This window comes from Acanthaster planci, linkage group LG19, assembly GCF_054643075.1.
Source record: "Acanthaster planci isolate LZ-2023a linkage group LG19, COTS_SCS, whole genome shotgun sequence".
In the NCBI taxonomy this organism is placed as follows: Eukaryota; Metazoa; Echinodermata; class Asteroidea; order Valvatida; family Acanthasteridae; genus Acanthaster; species Acanthaster planci.
Genome location: NC_141795.1, coordinates 6,690,427 through 6,714,707, shown reverse-complemented (window position 1 = coordinate 6,714,707; position 24,281 = coordinate 6,690,427). Strand labels below are relative to the sequence as shown.

The following is a 24,281-nucleotide window of genomic DNA, read 5'->3' as shown; positions in this document are numbered from 1 at the left end:
TTTTCTCACAGAGAAAGGAGAGCACTCGCTTATTTTTTTTGGTTGTTGTTCAATTGTTGAGGATATTGCAACACAATTTTTTGGCTGAAAAAGCAGCACATTGTCTTTTTATGAAATGACTGATTTATGCTGACTGGCTGCCATTGTCAACCAACTTGCCCCACTGTGAACAAAGTAATTTTCTCAATGAGGTCGCTTTTTTTTGTGCAGGGGCTTTTGACATTCCTGAGGTTTTTTTCAGCACTTGCTGAATTTTAGCATTGCCCTTAAAAAGGATTGTAGAAAAAAAAAAGAACAATGACAGCTATAGGAACTGGCGATCAGATGACGAAGGTCATTTTTTTTTTTTTTTTTTGGCTTCAAGGGTGTAGCATTCAGGCACTTGCCTGTGTATCCCAGTGGGGGCTATTGTGTAGGCATATTGACAGGGAACGTTGTCAACAATACAGCTGGATTCTGGCAGCTTGTGGAGCCACTGCGACAGGGGAGGAGAAAGAAAAGCACAACAGCAACAAAACATTGAGGAGGGAGAGTGAAGGGGGGGGAATTGGAGAGTTTTGGCAGCCAGCCAGCCAGCCATGTAATCGGATGTCTAGGACATGACCCCGGCATGACCTGACTTCTCTCAGCAAATTGGCCAATGAGGAATCAGGTTACGCTTGAGCTCCCCTCCCAGCTGGTGGAGGCCAGTCAGTTCGTCGGTGTTGAACGGAAATGGAAGGGGGGTGGAAGTTTGGGGAGGAGAATTGTTCCAGTCTGTCCTTGTTAGATTTCTGTGTTACAGTTGCGACTGATTGACTTTGGGGATTCAGGTGTCATATGCCTCAGGTGTGCCAACCTCAAGCTACGGCGGTACGTGTATGTGTTCCGACCCACCACTACCCATCCTCGGCGGCCATTCTGCACGGAATTCCCCCACTCCTCCAAAGCCACAACACTGCACAAACCCAAGCACACAGTCTCTCCAATGTTTTGAGTTTTGCAGATTTCGACAGATTTGAGAAGATCAATTGTGCTCCCCTCTCTTCTGTCTTGCTGAACAAGCAGTACAGATCAAAGCAAACATTTGTCCATGAAAAAAGAAAACCCTTAACTCTGTACTGAATATTTCCAACAGAATTATTGGACAACTTGATTTACTGGTACAAGCAAAGTTTTGTCGTTTTCAATGCCTTTCTATTATATTCAAGTGAAATCAGCCATGATCGAGAAAGAAGTCGGAAAATTTTCATCTGCAATTTGTAAGTGGGCTGCTTGCAAACATCAGTAATGAGTATTCAGAGGCTGACCATTTCCTTTTCTCATGGAAAGTCACCAGACTGGTCTGTCTAGAAATGATAACCACTTCTCATCACACTCAGTGTTCTCTGTAGCTTCTTTTCCTGGTAATCAACCCCTCGCTGACCAGAGGGAAAAGAATACCTGGGGTGAGACATCATCATGCTAATGACATTCTAGGTAGCTAATTCAATTAAGTTGGCTTGCACGTTCCTGCATTCACCCACACTCAAAATGGTCCCCGGCTTTCTGTGCTGTCGCTGTTTATCCCCCCCCCTTGTCCCAGCGTTCAGCGACACCTCTTTGCTCGTTGCCGCAGCTCGCCGTTTACAGTTCGCCTGACGCACAAACCAATCTGCATCTACGTCACTCCTCCCTCCCCCCCTTTCCAACTGCTCAAGGTCAGCAAGACACCTCTACATCTTCGCACAGAGACCATTAAGTCTTGATCTTATCTCTTTCCTGGGTAGCTCTCCTTGGGTTGGCGGTGTAACCAATACCCGCTGTGATGACCCTAAATGCATCGATAAGGAGACTGGATGGGTATTTCTGTTCCCTTCTCCATGATTAGTCTATGCACTGTAGTCCAACGTTTGGCTCACTGATTACTGTGTGAAAGAGATTCTCTGGCAAATTGGACTTGTCTGCATCGACAGAAAAGTGTCATTGACATTTCCATTCATCCTTGAAGGCCATTTTTTTTTCCTTCAGCAATGCGACCCATTCACAAACTTGTTTTCTTGCTACTGATGTTTCTAAGAAACAAACCGTTGCAATGTGAGTTCAAAGATATTCAAAGAAATCAAAGATATATCCTTCCTAAAGTTTCCATTTGAATTTTGACTGACCATCTGTTATTATGCTATACATATATTCCACAACGTTGACATCATTTTTGTCAGCTAGATAATTCCGATGATGGCTTTGTTTTCCAAGAATACTCGGTTCATTGAGTTTTTCATGGAAGTGTCTCGTGAGAACTGTTTTTATGGCCTAATTACATTTGTGTGTACGAGGGTTTTTTCACATTTAATGTTCAAATATTTCCAAGAATTGGCCACTCCAAGAATCACATCTTTTTCACTTGAATCAAGATGTGACCAACAAGCTTAAGCTGCTTATTATCAGTAATTCATGGCAAATGGTCAGACGTTGATTCTAAATCAAATAATGAATACGTTTTTCCATCTATAACTCATTCTGAAAGGTTTTTTTTTGACGAACAGGGGGGGGTAATTTGATTTCCAAATGTTAATAAGTTTGGCTGTGATGTTTTCATTGAAACTTGAGCCAAAAAGTATAAAATACTTTAGACACCGCAATACATAAAGCAAGTTCACTTGATTAACTTGATAGATTGCAGTCAGCGTAATGTTTCAGCAATGTATGTACACAAAGGAAGTTCGTCATTTACCCTCAACCATTCACACGTAACAAACCCTCCCCCGTTAAGAATAATACGGTGGGGAATACAGCATTGATGGTAATGAATTAGCTGTAATTATGAATACCAGCCCAGTGAGATGGGATTAGTGGCAATCCCACGGTAAATGACATGTCAGTATTAGCAAGAATATTATTCTGATATAGCACACAAGCCCTCTGTCAGTCCACGTTGCTAGTACATAGCTGACTGTGTTCGCAGGTCGAGTCAACCACGTGCGCAAGACAATAGCCCCCCTGCACGCAAAGCTCGCCGTTACATCAACGGTCTCTCGTTGTTAATACAGACCAAACACTTTCCCACAACCCTTGGCTCATCCTTCTTTTTTTTTTTTTTTTTCATTATTCGATCCTTCGGTTTTGACGGTGTTCATGCAGAACCCCAACTGTTTGGAGAGTCGACGGGGCTATTGTTTGCGGCCGATGGTCGACCGTTGCCCGTAGCTCTCTCCTCCTAGGGCCGTGGGCGTTACAATTGAGTGAATTGGTTAGGCAAGGCTAGATTGACTGGATCGCCACATCTGGCTTTTTTATTCCCCCCCCCTTTTTTTTTTAATTGCCTCATTAGATATGCTGAATGAAACCAGAATACCTAAAGAACTTAGAAGTGTAGGGTCAGTGTTTTTGTTTTTCACTAATGCGCCGTAAACCCCGCAGTGACGGGAAGAGAATATGTCAGAATGTGTCATGATGTCGAGGGAATCCTTCATTTCTATTTGGGGAGGATGTATTGCCACTTTGTGTTTTTATGTATTTCTTGGTTTTGGTTTGTTGTTGGCCGAGTTTTTTTTTTGTTTTTTTTTTTTTAAGTTTTTGTGTCTGTGAAATATGAAAAAACTCCATGCCTGTCAAAAGAAAAACCAAAATTTTTTTATATTTTTCTTTGACCAGTTTCCTTCAGGGCCTTTTTTTCTAGCCCGTCTGAAACCAGTAAAATGTAACCCCAAGAACACAAGATTCGGGTTCACTGCTGATAAAGAATGCAGATACTGTTGCAACCATTTGGTCCAAATATTCCAAAGCCCCCTTGCTTGAGCCAGGGCAAAAATTGACAATTTTCTAGGACACGGTATCACAGATAATCGTCGCGAAATTCAACAGCGATCCAAAGGAAGTGAAATCGAATACGTGTAAGTCAACACATGGAACAAAAACCTCCAACAGATGGTGTTGAACTCTTTTTATATAGATTACATTTGATCTTCACGCTGTTAGCCTTGGTGAAGTTGCACTTCAGTATTTTCTCGGTTTTTTTTTTAAATACCCTGGGTGATGCATAAGTCATGCAGTACCCATGTGGGTAATCTTCCGTTCCATTTGCAGTATTTTCTCTCTCTTGTGTTTCCTTTTAATGGACAAACGTTATTCACATTCCCTGACTTGATTGCACTTACAGGTCTATGGGTGTGACATTTTGGTGTGAAATTCTTGAATTACAGAGTAGAATGATGCTTGAGTGAAAAAAAAAATATGTGATATTCCGGAGCACATCTATAAACATTTGGACGAAAACCAATTTCCCTTTTGTTTGGAGGGATTTTGCCAGTTATAAGGGACAGTTGGATTTGTTTTTCTGAGGTAGTAGTTTAGAATTGACTGGAGGTACATGTAGTTAATGTAAATCCAAGGGATTTTAAGCAGGATGATTGCAGAAGATATGTGAGAGCCATTGAAGATGTGAACCATTCCTAAATTGGAGACAGCCGTATGACTCCTTTGTAGAATATTTTACAAGGCAGTCTGACATTATTTCTTCAACAATTTTCAGTAAATACCATAAAGGCTGTCTTGGACAGGCCTGACAATACGTAATGGGGGTTACATTGTGACGGAAATTAGATTGTAATCCTCGATCCCCCAACGCATCAGTCTGAGTTGGTGTTTTCTTTAACTGCCTTGTTTTGCTCACCAAAAAAGGCCGTGAATATTCTTCCCCCACTTGGCCCCCCACAATTGTGGTGAGAAAATCGACATGCACGGCCAATCCTCCCGCCCTCATTGTAGGTGGACTCTACCTCCTTTACACAGTGGTACAGGCCATAATCTTTGATAGTCTGTGACAGACCCGAGGGATTCATTCTTGTTAAGGGGAGGTTTATCTGGCATCACAGCCTGAGGGAATATTCTCACCTCCTTTGTCTACCACAACTATTTTATGCCTAACCCCAGGAAGATCATAAACCAAAGGACTAGGCACTATTTGCTGTGGAACATAATAAAGCAAGGTGGGTGGCTTGGCACTTCCTCTGCCCCCCCCCCCAGCGGAAGTGGGGGAGGAGGGTTACTTTGAAAAAAATTAGGGGATGAAAAAGTAGATTGGAATGGTATGAAATAGTATGAAATATGGAGTGAAATGATTGGACTGCATTGGGAGAGGCTGCTGTAATAATTTTGGATACTTTTGTTTTTAGAAAGGCATGATGTATTGGAGTTGAAGATTGCATGTATTTGTGGGTAAAATATTTCTCTAGAATTTGAACTCTCAAGGTTCACATTTTCCCAATTTTGAATAGCAGTTAAATCTGTCCCGAGCTGAAGTGCACCCCCAATTGGCAAAAGAAAGACAGGTTGTTACAAGTGGGTTCTTGTGCGCGTTCTGTGTGTGCGCAAAGACCATACAAGCCGGACTAAATTAGTTACACGTTCTCGGCGTGCTCTGCGTCAAACGCGCATATACTTGCATGACCCATGGTGTGCTTATGCGGTGAGTACCAAAGAAAATACGCCCTCTTTTGTTCCACTCGGAGCGGATTGATCATATTCACAAATTTGTGGAAAATTGATCATGACTTATAAAAAGTAGTGTTAGCTTAACTGCTTGACAACGTTTCAAACTTGGAACATCCTCCCTTTTATTCATTTGATGATAAGGTCGCAATATTCGTACAAAGTGGGGACGTTTAACCGACCATGCAGGTTCAAAGCATGAGCCAATCAAAACACTACAAGACCAGGGAATGGATTCTAAGGTGGTTACTATGGCAACCTCCCAAGATCCTCCTGAATTCTTGAGGAGGTTTTGGAGGGGGATTTTGCAGGATTGTGGAAGCCAGTATTACGTGGGTTTCCCTCATGAAAGCTGTTAATGTAGAGAACGGGTGTTTGGTTTCCTGCCCTTTGGAGGGTTTGTGATCATTTAAGAATATTCCTTGCCAAACATGCCCCTTGAGTTCAGATTTTTAAGGGTAAGAAAGTTCTCAGGTAGGCGAGAGCTTTGGCTTTCTCAGCAAAAGTGATGATGCAGTCAGAGCCTGAAGCATGGGCTCTTAAGGAGAATCGCTTCTCTGTTCACTTCGAACCTGTTGTTTGGATTGTTTGTCACTTTATAACATAGATCCCGGCAAACATTATCGGCATCCTGTGCGACAAACATAACCTTGAACCAGGATGTTGGGAAATGTGTCTATTATTGTTTATGTACATGATTATCATTTAACGTGGAGGTGGAAAACCACTTAGCTCGTCCTGCAGCCATGAAAACGCGTTCACTGGATGCCAAAGGGACTCGGTATCAGTCACCAGTCAGTTTAGTAGAATCTAATGTGTTTGGCGTGGACTGGTAGTGCCAGTTGCCAAGTCCCAATTCACCTTGGCGATTTTGTGAAAATAGTAATGATCTGAGTAATCATGAATCATGTTTGCTTTCGTCACTTCATCGATGAGATTTGCAGATGATTTGTAAACCTCAGTGACTGCCCCAAGAAAAACCTTCAAAGTTCAACTTTATTGTCATATTAAGCTCAACTCACATTTCCTCAGGGTTTCAAAAACACTCTGAGCAAGCAATCTCTGAGCGAGCAGGCAATTATGGAAATGATACTAATATAAAGAAATCATATGCGTACTTCTGCCTCCTTTTTTGAAGGTCCTGTGTTTTTAGATAGAAAGTTCCTTTATAGCTCGTGTACCTGTGTCCTCTCCCAGGATGAGAGTCAATTCTTGCTGTTTGTGCACACCAGACAAAGGAGAAGTGGCCCATCCAGCAACCACCTGTAAGATGAACCTCCTTGCTGATTCCAAGCGCGAGTCAGTCTGAGTCAGCGAGGCCTCGTTATGAACTTTCACTTTGTGATGTGGTGGAAGGGATTGTGGAAATCTCACTCCACGGCAAGATTAAGTAGTTGACAAGAACTGAGCATCAACATCAAAGGGATTACCCTGGACTGGAATTTCGTAATTGATTTGGTTTTGAACTGTTGGTTTGTTTTTAGACATTGTACTTCTGCAGTTCTATCGAGTTCAATTGATATACATGTACGTCTTGAGGCAAAGTCTACACATAAATTCTTTTAAGTGTCAAATGCATACGGATATTCAAAACAAATTGTTCCACTAAGAGCACACACGGTAAACCTAAGTTATATCTAAGCCTCGAAAAACAAGTTTCAAGAGCTGTACCAACAAGGGCAATATAACCGTCCCTGTCAAAACAGCATTGTCCTCAACGGTGCGGCCATTTTTTTTTTGGAGAAGCTGTATAAATTCAGGCCTGGTCTTCCTCTGGTCAGGTTCCTGATGTTGTTGTTGGGCATTCAGCATTATTGTGTGTTGTGGAGAGGGGGGAGGAGATGCTAATCTCGTTAAAGGGAGGAGGTTTTGAAGGACCTCGGTGTAAAAAGAAGTCGTCCTTGCCAAAGCTAAAAGGCCGAGAGGGCTGGGGGGGAGAGAGATTGTAGCAACGGAGACAACTAGTGTTGAATGGTTTCTTAGGGTTTAGCAGATATTGAATTGGCCTTTGTGAAAAGCAGAGATAGAGGCTGTACTTTATTTTTTTTTTTGGCCTGAGTTTTAATACCAGTAGTTTAAGAGATAGCGTGGAAGGATTTCCATTGTGCATTGTAGACCTGCAGAGTTGGAACAGGAATTAAATAATTTCAGGTTTTGTCATGGGGGGACCCAAATTTGCAGAAATATTCAAATTTTTTCAGTTTATTTGAGCTCAATTGAAGATGCGTGTACACTGATATTTTCACTTGGTGGGGTTTTTTAAGCCCTGTCCCTCTTTATCAGCTGTTTGGCTTATTTAATAGAATGTCTGTTTGTCAATATCCATGTGCAGTGGAAGTGTCTAGTCGAGTCATGACCTATCCAGTGATTTCTTGCTTCCCCGCCACTGATTGCCAATATGATGGGGGGAAGACGGCAGAAAATTCCTCATGAGACAACAGACCGTGCGGGGCTTAGTACATAGTTCAAGCACTTGTCATATCTAGCCACAACCTCCGCTCATCCCACACAATTTCAGTCCCTGTTTTGGCGCTCCGTTAGCATGCGCACAGTCTATATTCAGTTGATATTTTGGGGGTTTCGGGTCAAGTCATTCGTAAACTCGACTGAAGTGTGCATGATTGGCGCTTTTTTTTCCGTCTCCCTTCCTTCGTCCCTCTTCCCCCCCCCCCGCCTTTTTTTGTTTTTATATCTTCCTGGCCTCACAGGCCAGAGCAAAAGGCTAATTAATTCGCATAAATTCAGACGGTGAAGTGAAGGGGAAAGAGAGATTCATCTATTTTTGCCCCTTTGGCCGTTACAACACCTCAGTGTTGAATATACCGTGGTGGACACGGAGAAAAGAAGGTGTGTTTCTTCAACTTCGAAAATCCTATTCATTTCATTTTTTTTTCTTTTTCCTTTTTCATAGAATATTCGAGTTGTATTTTTATGGCAGACTAGTGTACTCAGACTTTTACTCAAATAGCGTAATCCAAATACTAAGAAGCCTTGTTATTTATTTTGGCAATATTTTGGATTGATACAGAAAAGTAAACACTGTATTTCACAGCTTCTCAGCAAGGGGTGTACGTGCACATGTATGTTCACACTTTGTCTCTTGGAAGATATGTGCCGTTGTCGGTTGATTGGCTGGGATGGGGTTAAGTTTGTTACAATGGTAGGTACAGATTCGAAAGCAGTCCCATAATGGTGTATTTACCAGGATATTTGTAGAATGAACATCTATGGCCAGAATAGCTCAGTGTGTTACAAATAACTACAACAGGCTAGAATTGTGCACATATTGGTGTGCCGTGAAGTAGATCTCACACTTGCACAAAACTCACTACTGTATTGCAATGGTTCTTTGCGTTTGACTGTAAAGGAAGTTTCTTGTTTTTGTTTTTTTTTTTTTTTTTACTTGAAGGGGCATTTACATTTATGTCCTACCGGTTTGAAATATTTAGCCTTTCAACATTTTTGTGGTCTGTTGCCGGGGATTTATACGCAGAACCCACCGACTGGAATTCACCGCACTTTTTTCCCTGGTGACCGACGTTATGACGTGATACACATAATGCCATGACATCGCAACGGCATCACCCCAGGGGAGAAATATGCCTCTCCTATTGACGTGGGGATTATTTCCAGCTGGTTTTTAATCTTAAAGGCAGGATAATTGTGTTCGTTGCTTTGTAGCGATTCCTCGGCTTCTTGAAATTCCAGAAATTCAAGCACAGATGTCAACCTCCAAATGTTAATCGGTACAGAAAACCCATCAACCCTTTTCTTCGACCCAGGTCAATTTTTTGGGGTGAAAAATTTTATTTGGCTCTTTAATGTAAATACCATATTTTCAAAATGTGGATACTGTCGGACGTTCACTCAACATATCAGCTACCCTCTCAGCCTCTATTTAGTCCCAGCCATCTGTTACAAGTTCGTGTGGGCCGGTGACATGTACAAACAATATCAGAAACTATCACTGCTGTGTACACAGTTTCCCTCTGAATAAAAAAAAAGAGCTCCAGGAAATAGACGCATTGTTAAAAATCATACTGAAGCTCTTTTTTTTTTCAGTGATGTTTATTACTCCTTTCCATCAAGAAGTAAGTATGTTTTTAAAAATTTGTAATCATAATGACAAATTACATCTGAAATCAGTGTCATCAGGAAAAAAGGTCTGGCTTGTATTGACAGTGTACGTGTATTTATCGGTGCTTTTTTTCTACAAAAATCCAATCCTCGCATCACTGAGGGGAGAATGATGGCCTACATGTAGCAACTGACTGAAACTGTCTCCATGAGAGCCAACTTCTCCTTGATGCGATGACCACGGGGTTGCAAGTCCCAGAGCACCTTGGGTTGCCCGCCCTTGCTTAAACGCAAAGCCAGAAATTGAATTGGAGCTGCGGTTCCCCGGACGGATTCCTGATGCAAACTCAACCTATCCGGACACTTTCTGGACAATTCCTGTATCATCCGATATTTTAGAGGCAGATTAGAAGCCACAAAATCTGTGCTTGAAACCTTATCAATATGCCCTGGTAGATTCCCCCTCCCCCCCCCCCCCCGCGGCTCATGGATAATTCTAAAAGGAAGAAAGTAGACTTGATTCCTCCATTGACCTTTTCAGATTTGCAGCAGTACTACCATTGCTGCAAGCATTACGCCTTTGGGGCACAATCTTAGGCTATGTGCACATCATGGAGGGACCTACATGTACTTTAAAAAAAAACAGTACCATCGACAGGACGGCATTTGGCACTTGGGTGTTATTTTTGTCGTGGTTGATTTCACATGATCGCATTATTGCTACTGTTTATGACAAAATAACAGCATGGTGTTACCGTTGAGCATTTCCTTTCTTGCTTCCTTCTTAGTTGGGGGGGTTCTTGAAAGACTGAACCACCCTCGTCATAATGCCGCCAGCAACAGGAATAACTGATAGAGATCTTTCTGATGAATCAGTTCCAAGTCACATTATGTAGATATGTCTTGGTGTGTTAACTCTTTGCACAGTGGGTTCAGGCCTCTGACAGCACACTGCAGTACATGTTTGCCCTCGAGAATACACCGATCTTATTTTTCTGCCTTTCTTTTTCCCAGTCCCTGGTTCTGGGCAAACTATTTGGCCGGGCACTGCCCCACAAGCTTCCCTCAGATAATCCCGGCCCAACTCGGCCAACTTTTGCAAGCCCGGGCACTCCACCTACCCCTTAGCAACCTCTTTCATCTTTTATCGAGTCCTTCCATCTTGTAAATTCTAATGCATACACAGCCCCCGGTTGTAACTTCTTTTCAGGCCATGGTGTACCAAACAAGTGTTGGGCTCTTTCTCTCTCTCTCCGTTGTATTTGTTGTAGGTCAGGTATCTTTTTATTAATCCTAGTAGGTAAGTTCCCCCGCAACTGTTGAGATTTATGGCAGTAGGAAGGTACGAACCATTGTGCTGGATGTTATCATTTGTTGTGGACGATTGTACACTGATCGTCTGTATCGTCCCGAAGCCTGTCATTATCTGATTCGAATTCTTATCCATTCTTCCCTTCAAAGAGTGTTGGAAAACATCCAGAGAATCGGTGGTTTTGTTTGTTTGTTTGTTGTTTTTGTGGGAGTTAATTGGTTCTTGGTGTTTTGTTCAAATCATTAAAATTGTTCTAAGGAATTTCTGTTCTTGCATTGATTAGCCCTGTATTTTGATTTTAAATTTCAGTTTCATGGGCACTTTTTAATTCTTAAATGTTGGCAGCAAATGGTGTAATGAAACCAAATTTCTGTTCAGATTTAGCATGTGAGATTTTTTTTTTCTTCAGAAAACAGCTCTCAAAATGTTTCTTTTACATTTGGTAGGCTCCTTTAAAGCCCATGGCCTTCCGCTGCCCCTTTAAAAAAGCCCTCAACAAAGAAACAAGCGCACATACCAGGGATCCAGGAGGCATTGGAGGATCAGTTCATGAATATTCATTGCACCCAGCCTCTCCTGTTTGGCTTCAAAGGTCAAAATTGGCTGTGCCTTGATTGATGGCCTGTTCCATTGAGTGGAAGGGGGTGTCAGTCGGCAGATAACAATCTGGCTTATTAATGTTGATGCACATGTACATGTACATGCACTTTGTATTAGCGCCCAGTGTAACATATTGACCCCGGCATTATGTGATATTGATAAGGCTGTGTGTACAATCTGGGTATATTTACATATCAAGGATGAGGCTGCTTGTGGGCCACTGAGTTCACATATTTTCCCCCCCAATAGTGTTAAATAGGTAATCAATTAAAAAATCCTGTCTGATCGTATGATTACAAATTACAAATAGGCTAGATGTATGCGAGCGCCATGACTGTGTCGGAACTAAACACACTCTTATTTATTTATTATTTCAACTGGAGAAAGGAATTGGATTTTTATGAAAACTGGAAATTAAATTGTCAAATTAATTTCTTCGAAGTTCATCAAAGTTGGGGTATTTGTATGTTAGAGGAAAAATCATACATAATTGAAAATGCTCAGATTTGAATTATTTTTCACTGTAAATTGAATATTGTATAGTCAACCACAGAAATGTTAAACGGAACGTCATAAACCCGCTTCATGCCAATTGACCATACGTGTAGATAGGTTACCCTCCAACTGGAATGAACGCACACACAAATGGTTTCTCTCCCTTGTCCTTGAAAGGGCGGCTGATTTGGAACACATTACTGGGGGCAGATTCCCAGCTCATTACTGGAATTGTTTTGCATAATGCATGTGCTCTGTGCATGGTTTGCTCCAAGAATACAGCCACCAATCGTACATCTAAAATAACCTGTGCTGCCTTCTCAGGTTTGTGCAGTAGCCATAACATCAAGAAAAAGACCTGGAAAAATACTTCAACGAAGCAAAAACAGGTCAATTTCACTTCAAGTCCAAATCCAAATTAAACTGAAACTACATTTTAAATACTAGGTTGCACCGATCCATTCTGCGATGCCAGTTTTGAGAAGAAAATGTTCACCGTCATCGTGGAGATGACAGCCTTTCCGCCCAGAAATTCTCATGACAACTACGGTCAAGATACGTGTATTTGGAATGTGAATGTTAGACTAGGATGGAGTGAGACGTCACTCTTTTGATTGTTCAAGCATTGAAATAAAAGATTATATGCATTTCTGTTGTCTGGATTGCGCTTGAGAATGTAAATTTACATTTGCCCGTAAAACATCGAGTGTATTAGCCCTTGGAAAGTTATCTGGAGAGGCTGTACCACTTTTTAAATTCAGTTGCGCATTCCACAACATTAAATGTAAAGGGATGTTAAATTTTATTTCAGTTTATTTACATACGTGTACGTGTACTGTTAGTCAGCAACCGATGGGTTTGCCGACCTGTGCGATTTGGCCGCGGAATATTAAAATCTACAGACAGTGAGAGCATGAAATTGAAATTGACTGGGGGGATAAGATTACAGAGCAATGATAGAAATTTTGACCAAGAGTGTGATGTAGTGGATTGTCACCGGTAATTCATGCCAAAAAGGAATAGTTAAAGGGATAAAAGTGACATGTCAGATGGAAACCTGCTACGGTTTGACCAGCTCACAGCAACTGGAAATACATGGGTTTTCTTTCCAAAGAACGGGCTGGAAGTGTGTAAGTGTGGTCGCTGGAAATTGATGCAAAAATAGTTAATAAAAGTATCCGAGACTAGAAGCTGTAATCTTCATCTTGTTTGTTGTGAATCCCCCTGTTGATAAACATTAGAGACCTTGAGATATCAAAAAAGGGCAAACAAGTCATTTGGTTCAGTTTATTATTCATCATTGACTCTATTGGTGTTTGTAATGAGCTGTGAATTGCCCCCTCTGTAATTGGAAATCCAATCATGGTGGAATTAATCAATGCCCTTGCCTGGCTGCATGAATCGCTAAAAGAGACTCTCTCATGTGCTTTTTTTTTTTTTTTTTTTACAGTGGTACTTTTTTCAGGGTTCTTCTGCATGTTTATTTGCTTCATTATTCTTTAGATACATGTATGCCATGGTCAAAAGGGAATTGCTTCACTGGAATGTGAAATTGTCTTTCCAAAGTAGCAACAGCCTATGTTGCAGAAGACTTTTTTAGCAGCTTTTCATCAAGCAGAGTTGATGGAGTGACAGGCCTATTTAGTTTATAGGTTGGATGTCGGTGGCTCAGAAGTTCCTGAAACTCCAGAATTCTTGTTTGGTGACTGAAAGTCTCCCAGAAACATGACACCGACGCTTTGGAATTGACCTCGATGGGCCTCTGAAATCTCTTGTAACACTGCCTCAGAGCAGATGCCCCTGGGACCCCAGCCAACTCAAGGCTAGTTCCATGTCCCCTGTTCCTATTTCAGTTCCACCGACCAAGATGGGGTGGAGGTGTAGTCGGCAGACAGGAGAGAGAGAAGGGGGAAAAAAATGAAATTAGCGGAGAATAAAGAATGACTGAAATTCCAGAGGATAAGGCACTTTGTCCCCTGAGGGATATTCCTGGGGTCGGTTGGAAAGTTCAGAATTCCAACTGACGGAAGCCGAAAGGCACCAGGGAAAAGGCTGTTGTGGATAGAGATAGTGTGTAAAAGTCAGCAGGGGAACCGGTTTTACTGTTGAACTTGTTCTGCTCTCTGTTGTTTTTGTGGGGGGGGGTTCACAATGCTGCCTGTGGAGAAAACCGCAAATGTTGGGAGAGCAGAGGCTAGGGGAAAGAGGTCAGATGTTGGGGCTCAGCCTTCAGGGTATCTGGTTGCAAGAAGCCTGACTTCTGCTGGCAAGTCAAGGATGGTGATGGTCATATTGTTTCTGGACGAAAAAAAATTAACTTTTGCCAGTGAAAGTTTTGGAAAGGATCTAGCATGAAGGATTTTCAGATAACAAGTCTGTTTGTGAGTTAGTTGGATCTAATGTTTTCTTGGTTTTCTGGATTTTTTCTGCAGCTTTTTGAAAAGAAGCCTATTGGTGTATAGCCCTATTTATGTTTAGTTTTGGCCATTTTATATGCCATTTGTTGCCTTAAAAAAGATGATCAGATCGCTGACTGGACACTGCTCATGTGCATTGTTAGTTTCACCAAAACTCTGTTCTTTGTGGGCAAAACTGTGCACATTGTGAATCATTGTGTCGTTCTTCTTGTCACTAATTTAGCCAAAGATGTAAACAGATGAAAGTTTATTCAAGGTGCCAAAATAAACATGTCCGTTCTGCTCTTGTTTGATAAGATAAAAAGTTGACCTTTTTTCTGAATGTCCGTGCGTGTCTAATGTTATCAAGCGCCATTAAAAAAAAACCAACAAGGTAAAGACCTCTTGTGCCAGTTTGATTTCCTCATTGCGACAGAATTCCTTCACATCAGTTGGAGAAATGTCATCTGATAACATAACTAAACACTGACGTCACTCCAAATGAGGTGTGACATTGTAGCAACTAATTTATATTTGTCAACATGACCTCTGATAAAAAGCAAAGTCACTTTGGTTTAGAGTGAAAAAAAATACAAATTCACCTGGCTATGACAAAAAAATTTGTAAAGAGAAAAATGGTTTTAGGAAATCGTTCCTGATGTCCTTGCTCCATGTGGCATAATGAGCTTCAATGGCATTATTAGGTTGTTGAACAAATATTGGGAAGTACACTGAAGGAAGAAGTGAACACAATGGTCAGCCAATTATCCCTAACGGTGATTAAATTGATGACAGCATAACCTTGCCCATCGTCACATCCTCCCACATATTAGAAAATCGCGGGAGCAAATATCAGAAGTCATTGGAGAAACCTTGATCAAGACGCAATTAACTGGACAGTCACCGCTGAGGTGGCCCATCACCACCAAAGCTGGATCCTGGTGAAATCCAGCAAGGTTATTTAGTCCTCGTACCCAGGGCTAAACAGGGAGCATCTCTGTTTCCACTCCATCCTAAGGTGTATATGGGAGAATCGACCCCCCCCAGACCCGAGAAGGTGGGATAAAAATAACAACTGTTTAGCCAATTTTTACCCTTGCAGTGGGGAGTGTGTAATTGAAGAGCAAAATAGGAATGGGCCAACAAACAAGCTGCAAGCGGGCAATAACCCATCCGAGGGTATTCCAAGGATTATATTATGGAAAAAAAAAATTTTTCTTGTCAGTTCTCCCAGGTCCACACCCCCATTTTTTTTCCCACTCTCTCTCTCTCCGTCCATCATCTTGTGTTTTCGAGGATTTTATTTTTTCCCCCGATATTCACCCCCATTTTCTTAATCTACCTTTCCCCTGATGTCATTATTAACGTGTCTTTGAGCAGTGGCCCGTGAATTGATTTTTGCCAAGGGGGGTTTGAGGTTCTCATGCGGAGGGAGCAAGTGAGCGATGCGCTGCACCCAATCCCCTCTCTCTTTCCCTCGTTTTCACCTCCCGGTCTCTCTGTCTGTCTCTCTCTCTCTCTCTCGTTCCCTCTCCAAACGTGCCCAGCAGACACAGAATAATTGGTCAAGTTGGATCAGCAATTAATTACTTTGTGATCCAGATTCTGTGAAAGGCTGGCTGCAATTTTTTTTTCCTTCCTGTCGAAACAAGCACTCAGAAAGGCAGTGTGCAACTGAGAAACCCTGTTGCTTAAAGGTAGAAGCCTTGTCCTCCAGAACTTTGACTCCAGGATTGTTTGTTTTCTAAACCCAGTTTAAATGCACATTAATGTTCTGGACCTCAAATGCTTGCCCAGCCTGTGAGCTTGCCTCAAGTTTTCCTTCAAAGAAAAGTAGTTTAACAAATCACATAACTGGTATCTTCTTGTCCACAAGACAAGTTGTTCATCAGAAAATCTTGTTGCTACATAGATTAATGCAAGCACGGTAGTTAACACTTGATTGTGACATTTAAGTGAACCCTTATGTATCTGGTTGCTGAAATGAAGTCTTCCCGCTGTATTGGCACACACGGCATTCTGTCTTTTCTCCATAATGGTCCGAAACACATGCATCTCTATTGTAACGAGCCTAAGCCATAGCGGGACAAATAGCTTATTATTTCTGAGTATTATTGATTATTCATTTTTCTCTGTTGACACTAGATTCGCTTTTCATGTACCTGCTGTGGGAAGCAAACAGTGTCAAGCTTGCATAATTCAACATTCAAAGAATTAGGTTGAATTTATTCACAGGTTTGGCATACTTACACGTAGTGTGCTCCACGGTGCATGTTGAGTACAGTAAGAATCGCTTCATTTTATTTTCATCGCAATCCATATTTAATTTTTTTTTTTTCTCGCTCTCTTATTGGGTGTGTTTGATGTTTCTGGGGGAAAAAATAAAATAGCCTTTTTAATGACGTGGTGTTAAAGGGGAACGGTGTTTGCGACATAAGCAGTTACATTTCTTCTGTGAATATTGCTGTCAAGAAAAATAAATCTTGGCATTATTCCCTCACGTGATTAGGATCAGGGATATAAGGATCCCTTATTTACAGATGGCCCAGTGACCTCCTGCCTCCTGGGAATGATCCATTGGTTTCTTTTTCCATTCAGTCTGTATCACTCTGGTCGTCGTCACCCAGAATGGACTATTCCAGACAATATCCAACCTTCCAGGAGGAGCCCATTAGCAAAACATTGTGTACATTAAATGACTTTTTCAAAGTCTCCAAGAATCTGTTTGGTGAATAAAAATTACTACATGGCGTAGGATTGTAAGTTTGTCATTAGCCGATGTTTTGAAACACAAAGGATCAGACCATTGGTGTCAGGTGAGAGGTGGGGTTTTATTGATTGTACGGTTGAGGGATGTTGGAGTGATTTGGAAGAGTCATTGGAGTGTGACAGGTTGCGCTCAGAGGCCATCTGAGACCTGCCGAGCTTTGCTGGCTTTGTGTGAGGCAAGCTGTCGATTTGGCTGCCGCGGTAACTGCTCAGCAGATGGAGCCAGAGCTGTTGGTCTTTTTTTTCCCCTCAATATTTTCATATTTCGGCAAAAGAGTTCTGCTTTTCAAGGAAAGTTGCCATAGTTCTCTTTGCTGATTGTGTTTGCGTTTATATTTATTTGGAAAATTTGTCCATTTTCAGGCGGTGCTCCTCTGTCCAAAATCCCGCAAAAATTAGACACTTTTCTGTGTTGAGGTTTGGTTATGAACTCACTGCTAAAAGGGGAGCTCCTCAGTTGTCTCAATTTATAACAACTGCCCACATTTTGTGATGTTATTTTGTGCACGAGATGCCATTCGTGCTATTTGATGTCTAAGAATTTGTTGATTCAATTAGTGGATTGATCTTACGAGCAAGCCAGCATCGTGCCAATCTACATGTGGTGTTCACCATTGATGTGACATTTTAAGTCTCTAAAATCCATTTTCTGGTCTTGAGTCCCTCATTACACCTGTGGTCAGCATTGTCCCCGCAGTGGTATGTACTGGTAACACCTCCCACTGGTGTCCCAGTTTGTCCACAAAATCGGTCATTGTTGATTGTCACATTCTAGGCCACCACATAATGGCTTCTGAACGGAGTAATTTCTAACTCACTCTCAATGTTTGCTGGCTGTGCTGTTTAGGCACCCCCCCCTTGTCTCTTTTGCTCTTTTTCAGAAATCCATGTATCTTTTCTTGCCCTCCCCTTCGAAAGAAAACAGACATCATGAGGGCCTCTTGTTTGTTCAGGCAGGAGACTGGCATGAACGGCTGATGTAATGGCCGTTGATTTCGTCTTTGTAATCTGAAATAACCAGTGTTTCGTGTTGCCCATTATGTTTGTGAATTTGGACGGTTTATTCTTTTTCACAGGATATTCAAAGATGGCTGAGGTTCAACTAAAGAATTACCTTTTTGATATTTTCTGCAGCCGTGTCATTTGTTCTCCGGGGGGGGGATGCGTACTACTGGAATGGGTCTGTCTTGATTAAATTGAAATGAGACTTTGCTAACAAGAATAAAATACAGCTGCCCCTTTAGAGCAGTAGTCAATTTGTGAGTTCACTTATTCGTTCCTGGCTTATTTTCCAACCAACCTATCTCCAAAAAGCACCATATTTTTATTGTGGCAGTTTTCTCATGCTCAGCCCCGTGCAGAAGGCAGAATTTGTCGTAAATGGCAAAAAAGCCCTGCACGTAATTTATCAAGCTTCTGTTTTTTTCTGGGGCCCCCATTTCACATGGACAGACCCGTCACCCAGTCAGAGACCGGTTGCTTACAGCTCTCAGAAAGCATCGAGGGAGAGTCGGACAAATTCTCTGGAGGCTCATTTTACAATTCCCAATCTGTTTATAATTCAATTTCAAAAATACAGCACATGGGGGCTGTAATACATTCTGATAAATTACTTACATTGCAAAAAGGCAGTCGAAAGAAAAGGCCACATTTTAAAAGCCTGGACTTGGGTTTGTTCTGATGGATGTATACCCCCCCCTAAAAAATGAAAAAAAAAAAAACAACATCAAGTTACATGCTTAGTTCACACCTTACGTCAAGATCGCTGAAAAGCTCACCGGTCAGATGATACGTCTCCCGTGGCGTTGTATGCAACGTGCTTGCCGCCTGTCCCTCCCCGAATTAGCACAAATCAAATCAGTCCGACCTGTAACCTTTTACGAAGAAGATCGGAAGGCTGGTGGTTGGGGGGGGCCAAAAAAGAGGGGGAAGAGATAGTCGTTTGGTTTTCTTGAAGATGGAACTTGCCATGGGAGGCTTCGAGTTCCATTGCTCCTCTCCCAGGAGCTAATGAAGTTACATGACATACAATCCCGATGACATTTGGTGATTTCGTTGGGCTGCACTCGGTTAGGTCGTTCCCGCACTGCCCGTTAACGCAGCGCTCTTGAGTGGCTCGGCTCAATGCCCCAGGGCCCATTGGCAAGAAGATGTACTTGGAGTAGCAGTTTCTGGGACAGCTCGCAACACACAATTTCTCCTAATTTTTTTTTCTCCCCGTTGCCGCCCTCCTCGCTTTCCATGGTTCGTTCAAGCACCCCAAGATAATAATCTGCTGTCCTGCAGTGCATTAGAATTCCATGTCTGTCAGCCGATAACCTTTTAGCTGCCAAGATATTTTTATTACAGAGCAATATGGATTGTCTGTCTTAAAAATTAATGAACCTTTTCAACAAACAAAGATGTACATTCTCAGGAATTGAGTTTTTGCATAGTGTAAGGCCTCACTCCGAGTGTAACGCATTTTTTTTTTCTGTCATTATGGAAAACAGAAATTTGCTTCTGATATTTTATTTCTAAAACAGACTCAGATGAAAGTGTGCTAATTTTAGTCTCTCCTTTTCAAGCAGTCACTGTAAGGAAAGGCTTTCCATGGTGTTTTATTTGCCCCTCTATATTCAGCTTTCTTTGTGTAAAAAAAAATAGGCTACCAGTAATTTGGAAAACCAAATCGATTCACACTACCAACACGTAATTTGCATGTATAATTGATAAGGTCCACTTCAGTCCCTAATTTTGCAATTATCACTGGACAGTATCCTAACCCAGCCCCGGTCTATTGTGTCCTGGTTTCCGTTTGACAGACATTCTCCGGCATAATGCTCCCTTCCCCCCCTCCTCTTTACAGATGCTCACTGGCACGCACACATCATAACACACACTCAGGCACGCTGAGAAATCAGCTCATAGTGGGCCCAGCCACTTTGAGAAATTATGGCGGGACCCGGGGCCGGGGCTGTATGGTTGTTGCTTGCGCAAGCGATTCATGCAGATCCAAACTATCAATCACCACCTATCTCCCCCCCCCCCGCGCAGACGGCATGCACTACAATCGTCTTGGAAACTCAAACCCCACAAATGTGGCGCGAGTTTGTCAAATTACTGGACTTCCATCCCCTTGTCTGCCACGGCATAAATATAAAATATGACCTCCAAATCTCATTGGTTTTTTTTTTGTGGTCTTTTAAGTCTATTCCCAGCAGTTCAGTTAGTCAGTAAAATATACTCATTTGTGTGGTCTTTCCTCCATGCAAAATAAATAATGGAGAGCTGATCATTCGTTCACAGTCATTGATTTTTATCACTGGGCCGGAAATTATTAATTCAGTAGGAATTTATGCATGAGAAGTACGTGTACGTTTGTGTAATATGCACATTTTTCAATTTCAATTTAAAATTTAATACTTTGGTTTGTATTGTATGATGCTGAAAGCAACTCGTGGAAGTGAATATTGAAAGTACTCACTTGCACTTGATGTGCTGATATGTGTGTGTTTTTAAATGTAGGGTTTGATCTCAGATGCGTTTTGGAGTTTGGAAAAAAAATCGTCGCATATCTGACGAACCAACAAATATGAAATATCACCGTTTTCGAGAAAAACATGTTTTCAGTTAAGCTGTTATTGCGTGCCCATTTTTTAGATTTAATTCAACCCTCTTTTGATCTCTTGTGTATATACGATACAAAATTGGTCTTTGAAATCATTTCCTACTTTGTAGTCATGGTTCTATGAGCAATACTTTGTTTGAATACAGCTGTCAAACCTATTCGTCAGTTCTGGAGATAAAATCTGAAAATCACCAAAATGGTTGATTTGCTGGTTCGTCAGATATACGACGAAATGAGCACTCATGTTTGAGATACAATTGTCATTTTATCGTCCTCATATTTTGTAGTTATTAGAAAGTGGATTGAGTGAAAGAGAGACGGTACGATTGGCTGTCATAGATAGGGATATTACGTTTACACATGTCATTTTCGATCCCAAGCAACAATCGCTCAGAGAGCCTGGCAGGGCCTAAGTTATCAGGGACCCAGCATTTAAAAAAACAGGGAAGGTAAGACAGAGAAATCCCGCCACAATTAGCATAATGAACAGGGTGAATCACACGCTGGCCAACTCAACTTGGCCGTGTGGATGCGCACGCGTGTGTGTGTAGTCTCGCTGGGGCCAACAACGATTGCAAATAATTTACCAGCAGGAGTAGCGCTCACGCAACATGTCAGCTCCAAGGGGCATAATTCAACATATCCATCAGTCGGGTGGATGGTGATAATTTGATTTTCCCCCCCCTAACAGAACACTTCCCACTGATTATTTTTACCAGGTTCAAAAAGGGAGATTGCAAGCATACAAGTAGCATATTGGTTCTGACAAATGGCGATAAACAAGCAAGTACCGTACCTTGATAAATAGCAGACAGCGGGTTATCATTCAAACTGTGAATATAATTTTTTTTTACTATCTTGACTGAATTTTCAGTGGCACACATTCCTCCTACTTCGATCTCTTCAATTAAACTCTTTCTCCTCTTCTGGGAAAAATTTGAAAATTTATCCACTTAACGTTTTGAAGTCTTCCGTATTTTTGGAATCTTTTGTCAAGATCAAATTAGAACATCTTTCATGAAATGCTAATTTACAAAATGTTCACCAGAATTTTGTGATGATAATCAGCAAGACAATAAAAATGACTTGAAATTCCATACATAGAGCTTTTACAGGTGCTTGTGATCACTGCAAAGCAAAATTAAAAACTCTTGAAATTATTTACGAGGTTTGCAAAGCCCCCTCTACTAAATTAGCAGTATTTTCCCTAACCATTAGGAAATTATGCCCAAACGGGTTGACCTTCATTCCCACATTTATGTAAATTACCCTTGTTTTCTGGCTGTTTGTTATGACTCAGTTGAGTGGCATTACTCGCTCAGCTTCACACTGGCCAAAGTCATTTCTTTAAATAATTAATTAAAAGAAATAAAAATACTGGAGAAACATGCGGGTACAACCTTGACCATTGCAGTATTTGTCAGTGGATATGGATGGGCAGGTTTGCAGTGCAGTCTTGTTTGCAATTAAACTTTCACACCCCGGTGCACAAGAAAATGTACATTATTGGAACCGTTGGTAGCGTGCAGGTGTGCTCTTCCGTCTTCCCTCCCCCCCCAATAATACATACATGTACAGTACCTGCAACATTTCTAGTTTACACAGTTGCAGAGTTATTGTCTAGAAGCATGTCATGAACTGGTACGGTGCAGTTTCCTATGAGGTGTTGGTTTACGGGGCTGGTTCAGTCTAGAATGGTTCAATGGAAATGCATTGTCAATGGTGTACACCGAGCAGGGTGTCAGAAATTTCAAAGAATTGCTTTCTCTTTCTTCCCACAAACTGTGAACCAATTTTTTTCCTTCAAATGTGAGCAAGGGACTGAAATGACCCTCACAAATTCCTCCTTAAACCTTGTCAGACTTTATTGAGAAAAAAAACAGTAGGAATTGTTCAAGTTACCTGGCCTGCTAACATGACAAGTAACATCTGTTTTCAAAAATTACTGAACAATAATCTTTGTTTTGTTGTATTTTGTTTTTGCCCCACACTTTCCATGAGTTGGCTGACTTGGAGTCATTTCTGTGGTGTTTCTTGACCTGCGTTGACCAGCTACATGGTATCAAATATGACAACACCTGAGGGCGCGCAACTGTAATTTTGTACAGATTTTGACAAAGGCAGTTACCACTTCCTGTTCTCTTTTTTTCCCCTCTTCTTTGTCGCTGCAGCTCTTTTATCCTTGTGGTGTGAAGATCTCGGACGTCTTCTCCTTCTGAGACACCAGAAGAATCGGAACGGGGACACGTCCAGCAAAGGTGCAGCGCCGATGCATCACCAAATGCAGAAGAGCATCCCATCTGTGCCCCCAGGGTGAGTCCACCTGAACATGCCTTTCATTGGTCTGGGGTTCGCACTGACCAAGTTTTGGTTTTATTTTCAGTGGTCCGTGGTCCTTAAGACTGAATCAAACATGTCAGCTTGCAGACTTGGTTCTCCAGTCAAATGGTTCAACAAAGGTTTCGCCATGTTTGAGCTGTGGATTTTTAAGTTTGTTGGTCCTTGGTTAGATTTATGCTGTTCAGGTTCAAGTGAGTTGAAAAGCGGTTTCAAAGAATGTTTCTCAGAATAAGAAGTGAACAGATGTGTTTTTTGTTTCCTGTGTGGTAGTTCTGATGGGCCGAAACCCTGGAAATATTGTTTTTGACCATAGCGGTAATGATTTCCTTTTTTTTTAAGGGTTTAGTTTATAGCACTGGCGTTTCTTCTGTGTGTCCACGACTCAACTCGCACAGTTCCCATATAACCATGTGCGAATGTGTCTGGGTTGAACATCGGCTTTCAGATTGAGTGGTCCACAGTTCACATCCACCAGTTGCACCGATTTGCACTGAATTCTTGTTTCTTCTTCACACCTAGTGATTCCTCAGTGGCATGGCAACAGGGCGGACAACAACCAACGCAACAGTCACTCAGCGTAGTTACAACAGTATGGGGTGTGACGCAGACTAGCGATAGCAACAGTCTCACCAATAACTCAATGCAGCAGGGACCAGGTGGGTGGGTGGAGCAAAGAATGTAGGGGGTTGGTTCGGTTATTTCAGGGGAGTTTTTTTTTTTTTAATTTGTTTTTTACTTTATTTCAACTATTATAGGTTTTGGGACCAAAGTTTTTGCTAATGGCGAATAGCAGGAAGGGTTTTGACTGCACGTTGGCCTTTTTTTTTGTTTATCGTTTCCGTATATTTTTTCTTGTTTGCGTTGCAGGCCCTTCCCCAGGTAGCAACCAGTATTCCCAGCAGCAGCATCCGTTCACAGCAGCGGCGGCTAACTCTAACAAACAGTACAATATGCCCATGCCTGGCATGGGCCCATATCGTAGAGAGCCAGGCCCATACAGAGGACCCAACGGGTAAGGCTACTGACCAGCGTCCCCTTTGCGCTTTCCTTACCCACTCACTGCCTCCCCCCCTCCTTAATCAGAAGTTGTGTGCCCAACTATTAATACAAACCAGCAGGGTGAAGAAAGTTTGATGAGGCTTTTATCTCCCACACCCAAGTCTGCCTGTTTTTTTCCTTCAGTTTTGAGTCCATTGGGATCAGAAAGTCTTATTTCGTCTGTCCGACGTTTTGT

The 24,281-nt window shown here is 41.8% G+C and overlaps 1 protein-coding gene across 6 annotated transcripts in view; it reads left to right on the top strand.

The window, feature by feature from the left end:
* Positions 1-24,281, top strand: part of LOC110977558 (zinc finger MIZ domain-containing protein 1-like) — a 167,473-nt gene that overhangs the window by 128,853 nt on the left and 14,339 nt on the right. For all 6 annotated transcript variants that reach the window (XM_022231790.2, XM_022231791.2, XM_087149161.1 and 3 more), the window contains 3 exons: positions 22,879-23,020; positions 23,567-23,703; positions 23,915-24,059. In XM_022231790.2, coding sequence (XP_022087482.1) covers positions 22,879-23,020; positions 23,567-23,703; positions 23,915-24,059 — 424 coding nt within the window. The remainder of the gene's footprint in view (positions 1-22,878; positions 23,021-23,566; positions 23,704-23,914; positions 24,060-24,281) is intronic.